The sequence below is a fragment of the Pantherophis guttatus genome, chromosome 2 (assembly GCF_059756535.1).
Source record: "Pantherophis guttatus breed Tessera chromosome 2, ASM5975653v1, whole genome shotgun sequence".
NCBI classification, from domain to species: domain Eukaryota; kingdom Metazoa; phylum Chordata; class Lepidosauria; order Squamata; family Colubridae; genus Pantherophis; species Pantherophis guttatus.
In genome coordinates this window covers 114707796-114726440 of record NC_142064.1, presented here as the reverse complement: position 1 = coordinate 114726440, position 18645 = coordinate 114707796, and the positions used below count along the sequence as shown (strand labels likewise).

At 43.0% G+C, this 18645-nt stretch overlaps 1 protein-coding gene and 1 long non-coding RNA gene across 2 annotated transcripts; one reads left to right on the top strand and one right to left on the bottom strand.

Moving 5' to 3' along the window:
- Positions 1 to 1037: 1037 nt before the first annotated feature.
- On the bottom strand, positions 1038 to 7117 carry LOC148115278 (uncharacterized). Its single transcript, XR_015732825.1, has 2 exons — positions 6926 to 7117; positions 1038 to 2715 (listed from the first exon to the last, which is right to left on the bottom strand). It is a non-coding gene; the product is annotated as an uncharacterized LOC148115278 (long non-coding RNA).
- Positions 7118 to 7146: 29 nt separating this feature from the next.
- Positions 7147 to 13087, top strand: LOC117675611 (uncharacterized). Its single transcript, XM_034434444.2, has 3 exons — positions 7147 to 7369; positions 7559 to 7598; positions 10703 to 13087. Exons 1-3 carry the CDS (start codon positions 7211 to 7213, stop codon positions 11107 to 11109), a joined length of 606 nt encoding a protein of 201 aa, XP_034290335.1. The 5' UTR covers positions 7147 to 7210; the 3' UTR covers positions 11110 to 13087.
- The last annotated feature ends 5558 nt before the right edge of the window (positions 13088 to 18645 follow it).

Genomic DNA, 18645 nt, shown 5'->3' with positions numbered 1-18645 from the left:
AATTTTCAGTGTCTAGTCCCATGATGGTGAACCTATGGCATGCATGCCCAAAGTGGCACGTGGAGCCATGTCACCTGGCACATGCAGTGTTGCCTGTTCCTCTTCCGGGTTTTTGGCACGCATGTGCGCGTGACGATCAGTTGGCCTTTGTGCGTGCGGCAGTGCTGGAAACTGGAAGAACTGGTCTTCCATTTTCCTGTATGAGCTTGTGCACTGGCCAGTTGATTGTCACACACGCATGCACGCTAGAAACCCTAAAGACCAGCTAATTAAAAAACCAGAAGTTTATTTCCGGGTTGTGGCCCAGATGAGCACTCGTTGCCAAAAAGGTTCACCAACACTGCTCTAGTCTTTCCATCTAGTTATTGCTTATATTATATTATATAAAAATTATATATGCTAATATTCCCCATTTCTTATTTCTACCTCTATTCTAGCTTTTAGTCAGGCTACCATTACTAATCCTAGTGTTAATACACATGTTTATATTAAGACATAATCCTTCATTATTTGGTTAATGTTTTAATACATCATTCTAGTACCAATCATCATATTATTTATACCATCTGTCAACCTCCAATCTTTCCGTCTAACTATTGCTTTATATAAAAGCGTGCATTCTTATTTCTACCTCTATTCTAGTTTTTTAATCAGGCCATTATTATATTAGAATTTTTTTTCACTTTCTATCCATCATCTCTTGCTCATTTTAATACTTCAATTCTTATTCGTTTTTTAGCTTGCCTCCCATACTCCTCTCTTAGATCTTTGTCTCTATCAACATCTGTGTCTTCATCATTCAGTCTGAATATTTGTCCCATCTCTATCCCCCCTAAGCTGCCAGGTCTCCAGAGTGTCCACTCAAGCCCCTATCTCCCTTTTGAAAGTATCTTCCAGTTTATCTGATTCCATTTTTAAATCTCTTAAAATAGTTTTTCCTTGGTTTATTTCATCAGTCATTATTATCTTTATCATCTTCTCCTTCTCATAGCCTTGCTTTATTTGCTGATTTGTCTGTTTTATCCTTTCCTCTATTCTTTCTGTTGTCTCCTCTCTTTCCTGGACTCTTTGATCTTCATTCATTATCAGTTGTAGGATATTTTCTATTTTCCCATTTATGCCTTGCACTAGGTTCTTCATCACTCTGTGATTCTTTGCCATAGTATCCCTAATGCTTTGAAACATCAATGCCGTTTCTTTTGAAATCTCACTTATTTCCCCCTGAAGGAGCATCTTGTCTTATTTTGGTAAGTCCCACTCTTACTCAATATCCAAAAGGTCCAATGTTGCTCCTCAGAAAGTTCAATAATCATAGTTCTTTACATGTCAGGATTATTAACCTGTTCTATTTAAATAGTTCAGGCAGCTTTCCAAAAACCAAAAGTCACTTTACTTTACTTAAAAGTTTTCCTTATTTTCACAATAGAGTCCAGTAATCATAAAGTAGATAGTTATAGACAGGGGTGAGATTCAGCCAGTTCGGACTGGTTCACATGAACCAGGTGCTAATTTTACATCTGGTTCATCAAAGCGGTAGTTGAAAGAACTGGATTGCCCTGCCCACCCCACCCTGCCCCTCCCAGGAGTCTCCACACAGCCTGTTTTGGATGCCAGGTAAGTGCAGTGCTTATGCGGAGCCTGGGGAGGGCGAAAAATGGGCCTCCTGGAAGTTCTGGAAGTCTGGAAATGGGCCTGTTTTTGGCCTCCAGAGGACTCCAGAGCCCAGGAGAGGCCATTTTCACCCTCCAGGAGGCTTGACAAAAGCCTCCGGAGCTTGGGGAGGGTGAAAATGCCCCCCGGTTTTGTGGTGTAGGAGACAGAGTAGGCCATGCCCACCATGGCTACGCCTACCCAGCAACCGGACAGAGAACCGGTTGCTAAAATTTTTGAATCCCACCCCTGGTTATAGAACAGTATCACCACAGTCCTCCAGATGGATGTTTTTTTATTTCTCTTATCTGAAATTTTGCAGGCTTGTAGAGGTATGGTATATTTTCCATTCACTAGTAGATGGCACCCTCGGCTTAGGTTTCAGCATTGTTTTGAGTCTGACAAATTGATTAATCCAAATTTAATTCAATTTATGGGAGCAAAGTCAGCTATTCAAGTAGATAGTTCCAGCATTTTATAATGCCTTTCCAGAACAATGCCTACCGAGTTAAAAGTCCAATTTTCTATATTTTAAAAGGTCTTTAGCTTTTCTCCCTTTAGTTCCTTTCTTTCAGGTCTAGGATTTTTCTTTCTATAATTATTCGCCACTTTAAAAAATAGTTCTAAGAGTCTCTTTTTCTGGATTTTCTTTCTTTTTCTTTTAAAGTTAGGGTCTAAATAAAAAAGGAATCTTCTCACCCAACTCCAGTGACTGTTCATCTATACCACTTCTGCACATTTCTTTGTTGCCTCAGTTGTCCCAGCTTCATGACAGCCATGTTGGTTGCCTCTTCTCCTTGTTGTGGATGAGAGGGAACAAGCCCTGGGTCAAGCAGGAGAGTTGCGGCTCTCTGCAACCTGAAAGGCACCCCTCTTTACCTCACCACCCCTACAGGGTGGCTTTAGCGCCTTTCGGAGGCCTCCAACAGGGAGAACTTGGCATGGGAGTGCAGAGACCTGCTCCTCACGTCCGATCTCACCATTACGTCAGCTGGAAGTCTAACTCATTCTTTGCAGCAGTCTTCATGCAAAAAGAAATCATAGCCCAATGTACCAAAAAAGTTACTGTAAAAGACAAACCAGAAATAAAAATTAATTGGCAAGAAAATGGTAAGAGAACAAGACAACTATCTGACCTTGATAAATATAAATTACCAGGACCTGACAGATTACATCCCAGAGTTCTGAAGAAGCTTACAAAACCCTAATAAGACCACACCTGGAATACTGCAACCAATTTTGGTCACCATACTACAAAAAGGATGTTCAGACTTTGGAAAAAGTTCAGAGAAGAGCAACTAAGATGATCAAAGGCCTGGAGACTAAATCATATGAAGAATGGCTGCAGGTTTTGGGTCTGGCTAGTCTAAAGAAAAGAAGAATTAGAGGTGACATGACAGCATTATTCCAGTTTTTGAGGGGCGGCCACAAAGAAGAGGGGGTCAAATTATTTTCCAAAGCACCAGAGGTCAGGACAAAAAAACAATGGTTGGAAACTAATCAAAGAGAGAAACAACCTGGAATTAAGGAGGAACTTCCTAACAGTGAGGACAATTAACCAGTGAAACAGCTTGCCTCCAGAAATTGTGGGTTTTTTTTTTTGTTTTTTTTTGCATTTTGGGGGTTCGGGCGCCCTCACACGCATTCACATGTGCACATATGTGGTTTGGGCACTTGGTCCAGAAAAGGTTAGCCATCACTGATCTATAGAGTGCATGCAGTATCAAAAAAGCAGTTATTTCAAGGCTGTTATATTCTTTTATTTATTATTAAATTTATATGCTGCCAATCTCTCTATCCAAAATGACTCTGAGCTATTAACAGGACCTAGTCAAAGAAGGACTAAAAGCATTAGCATACTCAGTTTGTATAACACAGTATATAAATAAAGCTAATGTAATGATGTATTAATAATACATATAATTAATTAATGATAATAATGTAATTGTCACACTAATCTAAAACCTATCGATTTTTATTTTTAGAAACGATTCTGATATAGAGTTACTTAAATTATTTATTTGAGCCTAGGGATATAATAGATTCACTTCTTTAATGAATAAATTCCACTTACATTGCAGGAGATGATGGCAAAATATTCAGAAAAGTGGAGGGTTCATTTTGGAGGATGCTTTTGACTTATAGAAAAAAATAAAATGTCTCTAGATAAAGCTTTACTAAGATGATGAAATAAATATTTGATTGATTGATACAGATTCAGGGTTTTGGAAAGCAAACTCTCCTTCTGTCTTAAAATAAAATATTTTTTTCCATGTTACCAGTTCATCTAGAGGAAATAACTCACACTGTCAGATCAACCACAAAGTGTGAATGGGTACAATTGCTGAATTGCAAAAGTGGCTTTGAACATAATTTTGATGACAAGACAAGTTCAGCAGTTATTATAGGAATTAATCATGGATGGTGGTTCTCTATTTGGTTTTACACTAGAGCACATTCTCCATCAAGAAGGAACAAAAGGTGGTGAAAGGAAAGTTTGAGAAAAAACTAGCAAAATGTCTACATGCAATGTGTACAGTTCAGAAGAATCTTGCAGCATTTAAACTTTTCTGGATGTGTTTGGTTAGAGTACGGTCCATTTATTCCTCCATCAAAGTATCCATCATATCTATATTGATTTGGAGTTATAATAGAATCATAGAGCTGGAAGGAACCTTGGAGGTCTTCTAGTTCAATCCCCTGCTCTAGGCAGGAGACTTATACCATTTCAGTCAAATGGCTGTCCTGTCTATTTTTGAAAACCTCCAGTGATGGAGTAACCACAATCCCAGGAAGCAAGCTATTCCATTGATTAATTGCTGTCACCGTGAGAAAAATGCTCCTTACTTCTATGCTGGATCTCTCTCTGATAGGCCTCCATTGATTACTTCTTGTGCTGCCCTCTGGTGCCCAGAAATTAAGTCAAATCCCTCTTCTTTGTGACAACTCCTCAAGTATTGGAAGTAGTTATCATGTCCCCCCAATCCTTCTCTTCAATAGGCTAGACATACCTAGGTCCCTCAACTGTTTGTCATATCATTTAGCCTCCAGACCCTTTACCATCTTTGTTGTTCTTCTCTTCACTTGCCACGGTCACAACATCTTTTTCGTGTTGCGGTGACCAGAACTGTACACAGTATTCCAAGTGTGGTCTCACCACTATGGTGTAAAGCAGTTCCATCATTTCTTGATGTCTTGATGCTACCTTTTTGTTGATGCAGGCTAGGATTGTATTGGTTTTTTTTTACAGAAGCAGTGGTCCACTAGGACATCTAGAACCCACCCATAATTACTACTGTTCAGTCAGATACTACTTAGTCTATATCTATGCATCACTTTTCTTGCCTAAATGCAGAACCTTACTTTTCTTACCACTGAACTGCATCTTACTGGATAGGGCCAAGTGCTCAAGTCTGTTGAGTTCCTTCTGAATTTTGAATCTACCCAGCAACCGGGCAGAGAACCGGTTGCTAAAATTTTTGAATCCCACCCCTGGTTATAGAACAGTATCACCACAGTCCTCCAGATGGACTATTAGCAACCAGCCCCCCCCCCCCAGTTTGGTATCATCTGCAGATTTGATGAGTTCCCCTTCTATTCCCTCATCTAGATAATTTAGGAAGATGTTGAAGAGCACTGGGCCCAAGACAGAAGGTACCTTACTGCATACTTCCCTCCACATAGATGTAGGTCTATTGAGGACTACCTGCTGAGTGTGGTTGGTCAGCCAATTGACAACCCATTTGGGATGGTACTGTTTACCCTATTATTGTTCTATCTTACCAAGAAGTAGGCTGTGGTCTATTTTATCAAATGCCCTGCTGAAGTCTGAATATACAATGTCTACAGCATTTCCCTTATGCACTGATATAGTTATCTTATCAAAAAAGGCTACAAGATTTGTCCGGCATAATCTGTTTTTGACAAACCCATGTTGGTTTCTAGTAATCATCTTATTTGTTTCAAGGTACTCACAAATTCTCCACTTAATTATCTTTTCCAGAACTTTCCCAGGTATTGAATTCAAGCTGATTGGCCTACACTTTTCTGGATCCTTTCCCCATCCCTCTTTTTGTATATTGGAACTACATCAGCTCATTTATAGTCCTCTGGTGTTTCCCCTGTACTACATGAGCTTTGAAAGATTACATTCAGTGATTCCAAATTACATCTGTCAGCTCCTTCAAAACCCTGAAGTATAAACCACCTGTCCCAGGTGATTTGTACTCATCCAGGATGGATAGATGAACTCCTATCTAGATTTTCTCAGAAACTGAGGCACAGATTTAATTTCTATCTTCCAATGGGATACCCAGCTGTAGCAGGTTTCCCTTATCGGTTGCTTGCCCTGCTTCACCAGCTTTTAATATTAATCATTTGAAATAGGTTTTTTGATATCATAATGACTCAGCAAGGCTCATTTTAAGAATAAACTTGCATAACATCCCTTTGCGAATTTAGTTATCAGACTTTGCTCTCTTTACTGCCACTACTGTATATGATTTGACCTGTGGAACATATTTTAAGGAAGCCGAAGGATTCATCTGCCTTAGTTGTCCTCCCTCTTCTACACAATTCCAGCAGAATGCTTTAACAGGAATAGGGCAAGATTGCTGCAGACCTTTGTGCATCTCTCTCAGTTCCTTCCCCCACATCTTCTCCCACATCTCATTCTTCCACAAGCTTAACAAAATGTATTTATTTCATTTAAAAGATTTGTATGGTTTCTCATCTTACAACAACCTGGCTGGCTCCCCATAGTAAAACTACAAAAACCATAAAAACCATGTGCCTCAATCATCCTGGCAGGGTGCCTCCAAACCCACCCGCAGGTTCTCATCACTCTACCTCAGTGCCTGGTAGAGCCAGGTTTCAATGGCTTTCCAGAAGGCTAAGAGTGAGTTCGTGTGTGGGGTGGGGTGGGGTGGGGGGTTCTGCCGGATTGCCAGAGAGAAGGTGGTCCATAAATCATGGACAACCACAGAAAAGGCAAAGACTTCTGAGGTCCCACTAGATAGCAATATTTCAAAGAAGGGATCTAGAGCGTGCTATCTATCTGATCTAGAGGGGTGGGCAGATACCCTCAGAGACAGGTCCGTCCAAGGAGTTCTGAGAGATCCACGTTAGGACCTCGAGTTCCATCTGAGAATTCCCAGAGGGCTTTCCTTTCTCCCACGCAACCCCCGACCTTTTCGAAACCGAAGAGAAGAGAAAAGAAAAGAAAGTTGTGGAAAGCGCTGAGAATTGGGGTTTCCGTTTTCTCTCAAAAGCTCACCCTTACGCGTTGCCGAGTCCAAAGCAAAAAGGAAAATCATTTATGAAGCGACTCCCATTTGAAGGTGCAGTTAGTGAAAAAAATTAAGTCAGAATGGCTTTTAATAGCCAAAGGAGAACCAACTGCCGAAGAATTTGTCACTGGCTCCGGAGCAGAAACTCGGAGGGGCGGGTCATCATCCAAATCCCAACGCGTCGGAGGAAATCACCAGAAAACCCCGTGGGGCGGAGTCTGAAGTAGTCTAGAGATCAAGAGCCGGGGCTTCTGCAACCGAGCAGCAGTCTGATGGAGCGGGTTGACGGCACTCGGTGGTCTTGGCGTCCTGCCTCCGTTTGCGCGGTGTTCTTGGGGAACATCTGCTTCTTCATCGCCTCGCTCACCGTGCTGGTCCTGAGCCTGACGAAACAGCAGTCTTCGCCGCACCAGTCAAGTACCTCCAGCCAGGTACTATGAGGGCCCAAAGAACAGGGAGCCGTACTGTAATGGGGCCCGAGACAGAGCTCCAGCCTTAAACTTGGAGGGTAGAGGGTAGCCCCAGCTGGCGTCACACAAGCCGTCCCTGATGTAAGTGAAGAAGCACTGTGGTCAACTTTATTCTGAAAGGGCTAAATCATCTTTCCCCTTCTTTTTCAGGTATCCGCTGCTCATCTGGTCCTTAACCTGAATGGAAGCAGTAAGTAGATTTCCTTGATACCTGAAGACCCCAAAGTTTTATTGTTTCCCCAAATTGGTATTCTTCAAATGCTCTAGTCCTGTGTCTCGTGAGATAGTGAGGGTTATAGTCCCACCTGCTTTGAATCATGAATAGAAGAGTGCTGATGAATCCAATAAATAGATAAGTAAAATAATAACTAATGGGAGAATGCCTGGTTATGGGAAAGCTACTCCAAGTGGCCTTGGGCATTGATACCAGCTGCAATATTGTGGGAGCTGAGTGGGAATAACTCTCAGACTTTGTTTCATTTGCTACTGGAAACCCCAGGTAAAGACCACTTACTTACATTCCCCCACTTTACCCTTCCTGAACTTTCTATTCTTTTTCTTTTTTAAATTTGTAATTTTATTAAAACACATATTTGACATTTACACAACATACAACATATAAATATCTTATCATTTTAAAGCATTGTTTCATAGTGGTCTTCCATCTGTTACTTTATTCTTCTTCCCCTATATCTTAATCTATTACTCCTTCTTCTTCCCGTCATTTTCCTTTTTTTTCCCCTTCCCCCTATAGAGATCCATATATTTTAATTATATCTTTAATATTATACATTTCTACATTCCTATTATACTGTTTACTTTCTATTCTTTCTCTTATTTCTATTGTCCTTAGTTTGTATTAGGTTTTTATCTTTGTAATTTTAAACTTCAATAAACATACAAAAGTAAAGATCACTTACCTCAGTTGGTGGCAGCATTTGATCATCTTGGCTGATCTCAGAAGTCAGTTCAGTCCAATATGGATAGGTACTTGGTAATCTTAGGCTGATAGTTGAAAAAGAATCCTAGAACTGAGCAAGGTTAAACTGCTTCCAGGAATTCAGTGGTGTTTTAAAGATCACTAAGAGAGCCAGTTTGGTCCGGTGATTAAGGCACCAGAGTAGAAGCTGGGAGACCATGAGTTTTAGTTCCCCCTTGGCCATGAAAGCCAGCTGAGTGACTTTGGGCCAGTCACTGTCTCTCAGCCCAACTCCTCTTACAGGGTTGTTGTGGGGAAAATAGGAGAAATAAGTTGCATGATTTATGATCACTGCCTTGAGTTATTTATAAAAAATAATAAAGGTTGGATATTAATAAACAAATTAACAAAAGCTGTGATGTGAACACAAACATGGGTGGTTTGTTTAGTGTGCTATTTTCAGGTGCCTCAAAGGTATAAAGGGACTTTGCATTATTTTGTTGTTATTTCTTATATAAAGCTTTTAGTTGTCTGTCATGCCAAAAACTGTGTGAAACTAGTGTACTATCTTCTTACTTTCAGCGCTGAAATAGTATCAGATACTACCAGGCCATTCATTAGGGGCATAAATCTGGATGCTAAATTGTAAAGAATATGGTGTTTTTAATTCTTTCTGTAGCTTTGTATGATTTGAGCTCTATCAGACTTAAAAAATTGACCACTTAGAGCTTATTCGTTTCACAACATTCTAACTAAAATCATGCTTTTCTGCCAAGTCCTGAATTATATCCATAGTATAGCTAAATATTTTCAAGAGTGTGTCATCAACTCTTTCTTCTGTTTGTAATATGACTTTAGCAGCTGATCTGTTATATGGACTGACAGAACAGTATAAATGAAAGGTTGTGAGCTCTGGAAAATATTGTTAGATTACAATGATGTAAAAAATCCTCTCAAATGGGTAAGATAACATAGAAGATCCTTGAAGGGATCTTCTTGTTTTATATAAATCATAATTTGTATCTTAGAATTGTGTGAAATATGGTTGTAATGAACCATGGCTTTGTGTGATAGGTTTGCTTTATTAGTGTATTGATTGATTGATATATTGATTGATCCATTCAATTTATATAATCTCTCATCTCACTTTTATGTGACTCTATAGGCAACTATGTAATATACAATAGTACAGTAGTCCTCAATCACTCGCTCAGTGACCATTTCATTTCAAGTTACAATGGTGCTGGATGAGTGGTGGTTATGACCAGTCCTTGGAGTTCCAGCCATTTTAGCACACCCTGATCTGGGCACTTGGCAACCGGTTCACATTTATGATGGGTTTCAGCACCTCACGGTCATGTGACCTTCCCTTGCACCGCCTCGCCAACCTTCATGTATCCTCACACATCTTCGCCATGCTACCCTTGCTCACTCTCCCTGACTCTTGCCACACTTCCCTTGCATCCTTCACACTTTGCTGCACTTCCCTCACACCTTTGGGCACCCTCTCACATCCTCACTGTGCTTCCCTCCCATTCTCAAACGTTCTTGCCACACCTCCCTTACACCTCTGTGCATCTCCTCATGCCCTCCTCCATCTGGCATCAGTTGCTCATTTGCCTGCTAGCCAGTTTACAAACTACCTGAGACTTGCAACTTCCTGCCAGATTTGTCACTGATTTGGTTGTGATTTGGCAGGAAGTTGCCATGCCTAACGACCCTGGGATTCATTAACATCAGTAATAGGAATTGCAAGATTTGTCATTGCAAAATGATGTGATTATACTTTATGATCACATTTCTGAATGACAGAAATGACAGTCCCAATTGCCATCATAAATCAATGAATGCCTGTATTCTTTAGCAGGGAACTCTATTTCTTAAGGCCAAATGCAAGTAATTTGTTTACATTTTACATCAAAAAGTACTTTACAGTACTTTATAAGTGGGATCTTTCTCTTCGCCATGTCTGGATCAGATACACCAGGGTTTCTCTTTAACTTTTTTTTAAAATAAAGCAAAATGGGTGTGACCTGTGTATACAACACTAAGCCATAGCCAAATTATGTTATAGCTTAACACAATTATATTATGAACCCATTCTATTGTTACCAACCTTAAAAATAGAAAATATATGCATATAAAGGTATCTCTTAGATTGTAATGCAGGAATCATTCTTCATATTGAATCTCTTAGATTGTAATGCATGAATTCATATTGTCAGAACCACACCAAGAATAACCAGAACAGAGGGTTGGACTAGAAGACCTCCAAGGTCCCTTCCAACTTTGTTATTCTGTTATATGCTAGAAAGTTAAACTGCAGTATTGGACACTAGTTGATGCTTCTAGCTGATATTTTCCTCTCTTTGCAGCTAACATTACTCGAGGGACATTAGACTGGTTTTACAGTGACGTTGAAGGAGCATTTCTTGGGCCATCGTTTGAATATAGTTCTCAGAAGCTAAAGATTAAAAAGGATGGGCTGTACTGTATCTACGCCCAGATCAATGTTAATCGTCGTGGCTATTATAGTAACAAGACAATGAATGCTGACCTCTATATTCATCGTAAGCATGAGTCTAGTCCTCTTCTGACTCTCACTTTGCATTTGTCTGCCCGTGTAAAGAAATCATATACAAACTACATATCCCAGATTCATCGTTTATCATGTAATGACAGACTTTATGGGACATTAAAGGGAACTACTGAGGCAGACATTAACTGGGCCCTCGAAAACTCTGGTAATTTCTTTGGCATCTTCCGGATTAATGAAAAATAGACTGTTCAAAAGGGATTGTAATAAATAGCAGAATTGAAGGAGAAATTCAAGAAGTGTTATCTATATCTATATCTATATATATATATAAAGCTTCATATAATGCTGAAGAGGCAAGTAATGCTGTGGAAAGGTCCTGCACAGACTACTGAAGCAACCAGGCATTCCATTGAAAGTGATTGTGTCTGCTCAAATTAGTCTTATTTGGCATTAATGCAAAAGCAGACAGAGCCATTGGTGTGTTGCCCTCCTTCTAGCCTCATCTTTGGGTGGAACTTCCAAGGATTTTCTCTCTGGAAAGACCCTTCTGTGATTCTCACAGTGCTTATGCAAGGCATTCTCCATCCCTAGAGAAGAAGCTTGTCCTGAAGATGATAGGATAAAAAAGAAGAAAGATGGAGCTACCGGGCCAACAATCTCAACTCGCTGCTGAAATATTTGGGATGATAACTACACTGCATTGCGGATCAATCTCAATGTTCTATTGAAGCTGGCTTTCAGTATATTTCTCAAAGAAGACAGACGTGTTACACACATGCCCCGAGCTTTGGCTTATGGTCATTCACTCACACACTCACAGCCTTGGAAAATAGCCACACCCAAGTCACTTTCAACCAAACACTGAGGCACAACCTGTTCTTTAGAATACAGAGACCCATTCAATTTAAAATAACAGCAAAACATTATTGGTTATAATATATATATTTGCTCTTTTGCGCATGCACGCACACTTGGCACTAGCCAAGACTCCAGGGCAAGGGAATAGGGGTAGCAGTTGTCATCCAGGAGTCTCTGGTAGCCATCAGAGGCACTGCTCCACAAGTTGCCAATTGTGAGACCCAGTTTTTGAAGATAGGTTCACTGGAGCAGTTGGGATTGTTACTACTATATACCAGCCTTCCTGCTGTATAGCAACTTCCCTGCATGAGCAGCTGAAGGCCATCTCAGAACTGGCTGTGGAGCCCCTCAAACTTATAGTCTTCCTGCTGCTGGAACCCCCAAAGTGGCCTGGATGTTCCTGCCTATATCCATGGTGGCCATGGACCGGTCTCAGGTCATTCTTAACCTGACATGGGACAGTGGCCATACTCCAAACATGGTTTTCTTGTCATAGCAGTAGCAATGTTTCCTGAGAGAGTAGCTTTTCTTGACTCCTCTATCATGGTCAGATCACACCCTGATGACTTTGAGGCTCTTTGATGCTACCCTCCACTGCAGGGAGGCTGGACCCATCTGTCTGGTACACACTCAGCAACTGATGGACCAATTGGATTTCAAAGGGAGCTGAGAAAAATACCTGCTAATCTACTACATGGTCCTATGGAGGCCCTGGCAGCTGTTTTCCAGGGTGAAGTGAGTGATGCTATGGACATTCTTTTGTGGTCCCTGGAGGTTGTAGGGTCCTGAATGGGGAACAATAGACTTCAGCTGAACTCTGGTAAGACAGAGTTGCTGTGGATGGGCCCCTCTATATCCAGGAGTTTACCATCTTTGATCTTGGATGGGGTTGCAATACCCCAAACAGACCTGGTAGGTAATCTAAGGTGGTGATGGTCCTAGACTCACAGCTCCTGCTCTAAAAGCTGATGGCAGCTGTGGCTAGGAGGGCCTTTGCTCAACTTCGTATTGTCTGTCAGTTATGCCCTTTCCTAGATAGGGAGGCTCTCCATTCGGTCACTCATGTCCTGGTCATTTCCTGTTTGGACTATTGCAAGGCGCTGTATATGGGGTACCCTTGAAAAGTATCCAGAAGCATCAGCTGGTACAAGATGCAGCTGTGCAGGTCATCTTGGGCGCTCAAAGAATTACATATAACTTTTAGCATTGATTTTTAATTTATCCTTGCCTTTTAAAATTTTATATACTGTTTTTATGTTTTAATATTTTATTTGTACACTGTTCAAAGTCCCTCTGTGAGGGAGAGGAGTGATTTCAAACTTTAATAAATTTTGATAAATAACATTTTGATAAATAAAATAAATCTTTCTGTTTCTTTCCTCCTCTTAATTTCTACAGCTTTCCAAATTCTAAATAGCCCTCCCTGAATACACCACTTTTATTCCCCCAATCCTTGCTTGCTTTGCTTTGTTGATTGGCAGTTACTTTTGCCTTGTTAATTTATAAGTCTGGTAGCTGTTGATGGGTCTTGGTGAGGAGCTTCAGGCCCAACCTCTTTTGTCTCATTCATGTGGCATTTTTTCCTTTGTTTCCTTAACAACTTGGTTCCTTCCTAACTACCTCCCTAAGGGATCTTTTAGGCAAGATTCCAGGTTTATGTCCACCTTATTACATGCCTGCTTCATCTTTAGCTAGGGCAGTTTCAGCATCGTCTCTCAGATGAAGAACTACAAATGTTTAGAGTTGCTAAATTCCAACAACAATTCTTAAAAGTCTTTGACAGCACATTCCAGTGTAGTTGCAAAGAAGTTTTAATAACCCATTTTACTTGTATCTTTTTAGCGATCTTGAGCACTTGGACTAGCCTCCCTGTTTTTGGAATTTAATTTGGAAATTTTGATTTCCTGGATAGGAACAACAAAAAAAAAAAAGTGGACCTCTAAAGTTTCTTGGTCTGACTTAGAATATATTTCTTAAATGCATAATTATAGCGTTATAATAATATATGTGTTCAGTCTAATGCACACTTATAAAAATACAATGTTCTATTAATATATGTAATATTTAAGTTTTTGTTTGTTTTGTTTTGTTTGTTTATTTGATTTGTATACCGCCCTACTCCCGAAGGACTCAGGGCGGTGAACAGCCAAGCAATAAAATACATAAATACAAAAATTTAAAAAACCAGTTAAAATCAAATTAAATCATTTTGGCCCAGACAAATTAAAACACCCCAATAAATTAAGAACAGATTTAAAATTTATATATTAAAAGAGGGAGGAGATTAGGCCAAGCCTGCTTGATGGAATAAAAGAGTCTTCACAGCGCGGCGGAAGGTCCGCAGATCCGGGATCCTCCGTATCTCTGGGGGGAGCTCATTCCAGACGGTAGGAGCCCCCACAGAGAAGGCTCTCCCCCTAGGGGTCGCCAGCCGACATTGTTTGGCTGACGGCACCCGGAGGAGTCCCTCTCTATGAGAGCGTACTGGCCGGTGGGAGGCTATTGGTGGTAGTAGGCGGTCCCGTAGATAACCAGGTCCTAAGCCATGGAGCGCTTTAAAGGTGGTAACCAAAACCTTGAAGCGCACCCGGAAGACCACCGGGAGCCAGTGCAGCTCACGCAGGAGAGGTGTCACATGGGAGCGCCATGACGCTCCCATTACCACCCGCACGGCCGCACTCTGCGCCAGTTGGAGCCTCCGGGTGCTCCTCAAGGGGAGCCCCATGTAGAGAGCATTACAATAGTCCAGGCGGGAGGTGACGAGGGCATGAGTGACTGTGCGTAACGAGTCCCGATCCAGAAAGGGTGAATCAGGCGAACCTGATAAAAAATCCTCCCGGTCACGGCCGTCAAGTGCTCTTCTAAAGACAGCCGTGAATCCAGGAGGACGCCCAAGTTGCGAGCCCTCTCCGTGGGGGCCAGTGATTCGCCCCCAATAGTCAGAGATGGAGTCAACTGACTATATCGGGACGTCGGAAACCACAGCCATTTGGTCTTGGGTTGAGCCTGAGCCTGTTCCTCCCCATCCAGATCCGTACGGCCTCCAGGCACCGGGACATCACTTCAAGGGCATCGTTGGGGTGATCCGGGGTGGAGATGTACAGCTGGGTGTCGTCAGCGTACTGATGGTACTCCACCCCGAAACCACGGATGATCTCGCCCAGCGGCTTCACATAAATGTTGAACAGGAGAGGCGAGAGGACCGACCCTTGCGGCACCCCACATATGAGGGGCCTCGGGGTCGACCTCTGTCCCCCTGTCAACACAGACTGCGACCGGTCAGAGAGAAAGGAGGAGAACCACCGCAACACAGTGCCTCCCACCCCTAACTCTTCCAACCGTTGCAGCATGATACCATGGTCAATGGTATCAAAAGCCGCTGAGAGATCTAACAGGACCAGGACAGAGGAGCACCCCCTGTCCCGAGCCCTCCAGAGATCATCAACCAACGCGACCAATGCCGTTTCCATGCTGTACCCGGGCCTGAAGCCCGACTGGAACGGATCCAGATACGTTGTTTCATCCAGGTGCTGGGGGAGCTGTTTCGCGACCACACTCTCAACAACCTTCGCCACAAAACGAAGGTTGGAGACCGGACGATAATTTACCAACATTGCCGGGTCCAGGGATGGCTTCTTGAGGAGAGGCCTCACCACCGCCTCTTTCAAGGCGGCAGGAAAGACACCCTCACCCAACGAAGCATTTATAATCCCCTGGAACCAGCCTCGTGTCACCTCCCAAGAAGCCAGCACTAACCAGGAGGGACACGGGTCCAATAAACAGGTGGTCGCGTTCAGTCTACCCAGAATCCTGTCCACATCCTCAGGGGTCACAGGATCAAACTCATCCCAGATAACATTCTCAAGACCTGCCCCTGTCCCTCCTCCTGAGGCTACCCAGTCGGAGTCCAGATCTTCCCGAATCTGAGTGATTTTGTCATACAGATATTCAACAAAATCCTCGGCTCTACCCTCCAAGGGGTCCTCCCGCGCTTCCTGGTCACCCTAAACAGGGCGGCCGGGCGATTATCTGATGACGCAATAAGAGCAGCAAAATAGCTACATTTCGCTGCTTTTATCGCCACTAGGTAATTCCTAATATGAGATCTTACCGGTGTCCGGTCAGATTCAGAACGGCTGGCCCTCCAACTACTCTCTAGGCATCTTTTCCGGCGCTTCAACTCCCTCAGCTCCTCGGTAAACCAAGGAGCTAAATGAGATTGGCGCCGGGTCAGAGGCCACAAAGGCACGACCCGGTCCAAAGCTCCAGCGGCCGCCCTATCCCAGGCGGCCACTAGGTCTCCAGTCGGGGCGTGTGCCAGAGCCTCAGGGAATGGCCCAAGCTCCATCTGGAACCTATCAGGTTCCATCAGGTGCCTGGGGCGGAACCATCTTACCGGCTCCGCCTCCCTGTGGCGGGGTGTAGTGGTTCGAAGGTCGAGATGAAGGAGAGAGTGATCAGAGCATGACAAGGGCTCGGTGACTATATCCCCTATCTCGAGATCACTCAACCACTGTCCAGAGACAAAAACCAGATCCACCGTGTTTCCCCCCGTGTGAGTAGGGCCATGAATTAACTGGGTCAGATCCATAGCTGTCATGGAAGCCATGAACTCCCGAGCCACCTCAGACGCCTCGCCCACGGACGGTAGGTTGAAATCCCCCCATGACCATAAGCCTGGGGGTATCAACCGCCACCGCGGCGATGACGTTGAGTAGCTCGGGCAGGGCTGCTGCCACGTGGCAGGGAGCCAGATACGTGATCAGCAAACCCATCTGAACCCCGTGGCCCCATTTCACGAGGAGGGATTCACAGCCGGTCGTCTGAGGGACAGTGGCCTCCCTTGGTTTCAGACCTTCCTTAATGATAACCGCTACCCCCCCGCCCCGCCCCTGTGACCTCGGCTGATGGAAGGCAAGGAAACCTGGAGGGCACATTTCAATGAGGGGAACCCCCCCCTCATGGCCCAATGGCAGTTTTCAGTTTTGGGCTGTCTGTCTACAGTAAAAAAATGGCACTTTTTTTTAAACCTTATTTCCCTTTTCATTCAGCAAAGGATCTCTTTAGATATATATTTGCTAACAAAATATAATATTTACTAGTCTTTCCCACAAATTTTTGCTACAACATGTTCTTAAATACCATCAGGTGCCCAAAAGAAACAGAACAAATCTTGATATGATATAACTGGAACATTTATTACATACAGAGAGAGCTGGATTTTAATATAAATAAAACCACTGAGGACATTATACAAAGCTGAAGTCCCATTGTTAACTTGAAATCTCCAACCCTCTGCATCTAAGAATGGTACTACTACTAATAATTTATTAAATGTATATGGTGCTGAACTCCTAGTAATTTTACCTTGATTCTTTACTAGATCAATATGGTAGTTCTGGGCATAATTATATTAAGTTTCAACAGAGATTTCTCACGGGACCGGTTCCAGTCGCTATCAATAGAGGGAGGAAGATCTAGCCTGTGACCCCTACTTTTTCGGCTGCCTCAGGGCTCTGTTCTCTCTCCCTTTCTATTTAACATATATAAAAGACTGCTGGTTGAGGTGATCCCTTGATTTAGGGTGAGATATCATCAGTATGTGAATCACAGCAGCTCTGTAGCTCTACCCCAGGCCCCTTGAGTGATGCCATGGATGTCCTATCCCAATGTTTGGAGGCTGTTGGGGACTGGAAGGGTCAAAACCGACTCCGACTAAACCCTTGCAAGATGAAGTGGCTGTGGATAGGTAGATATCCCCCTCCCCTTACCAGGACAAGGATATTCCATTTTTGATTCTGGGTGAAGTGGCTGTGGATAGGTAGATATCCCCCTCCCCTTACCAGGACAAGGATATTCCATTTTTGATTCTGGGTGGAGTGGCATTGCTCCAAGCAGATCCAGAGTGCAATCTGAGGATCCTCCTGGATTTACAGCTCCTCCTCAAAGAACAGGTGGCATGTTGTGGCCAGGAGGGCCTTCGCACACATTGGATTGTATGCCAGTTGTGCCCATACCTGGATCAGGAGCCCCTGCTTGCAGTAACTCATGCCCTTTTAACCTCCAGATTAGATTACTGTAACACGTTCTGCATGGGGCTGCCCTTGAAGACCATTCGGAAACTTCAATTGTACAATCAGCTGTACAATCAGGCCAGAAATGTATTAACAAGGGAGATCAGAGCAGCGAAAAGAAGCTACTCTGAAAAGCTAAAGAATAAGTTCTCAACAAATGAACCAGCAAACATGTGGAAAACTCTTAAAAATATCATCGGCTATGGCAAACCTTCTTCCCAGGCTGAAGGAAATCAACAACTGGCAGATGACCTGAACGTGTTTTACTGCAGGTTTGAAAGGAAACTACAGCCACCTATCTCCACAATCCCCATCTCAGACATGCCAAGCCTCCTACAACTGACCCCATCCCATTGGGTTCACAACCCCTGGTGATCACAGAAAAGGAAGTGCAAGACCTATTTCACAGACAAAAGCCAGGAAAAGCTCCAGGCCCAGACAAGATAACTCCTTCTTGCTTAAAAGTCTGTGCTGACCAATTGGCCCCCATCTTCACCCGTATCTTCAATAAATATCTAGAGATGTGCTATGTTCCTTCTTGCTTCAAATGGTCTACTATCATCCCAGTGCCGAAGAAGCCCACCATCAAGGAACTGTACAATTGCTCTAACAGACCAGTTGCTCTAACATCTGTAGTCATGAAAACCTTTGAAAGGCTAGTGCTGTCCCACTTGAAAACCATCATGGATCCGCTGTTAGACCCCTTGTAATTTGCATACCGAGCAAATAGATCAACAGATGATGCTATTAATATGGCTCTACACTACATCCTACAACCAGTGGTGGGTTGCTCCCGGTTCGCACCGGTTCGCAAGAACCGGTAGTAAAAATTTGTAGTAGTTCCGAG

Coding starts and splice junctions, on each gene's coding strand:
- LOC117675611 (XM_034434444.2), top strand. CDS start 7,211: ATGGAGCGGGTTGACGGCACTCGGTGGTCTTGGCGTCCTGCCTCCGTT. Junction 7,370..7,558: donor AGTCAAGTACCTCCAGCCAG/GTACTATGAGGG, acceptor CTTCTTTTTCAG/GTATCCGCTGCTCATCTGGT. Junction 7,599..10,702: donor CCTTAACCTGAATGGAAGCA/GTAAGTAGATTT, acceptor CTCTCTTTGCAG/CTAACATTACTCGAGGGACA.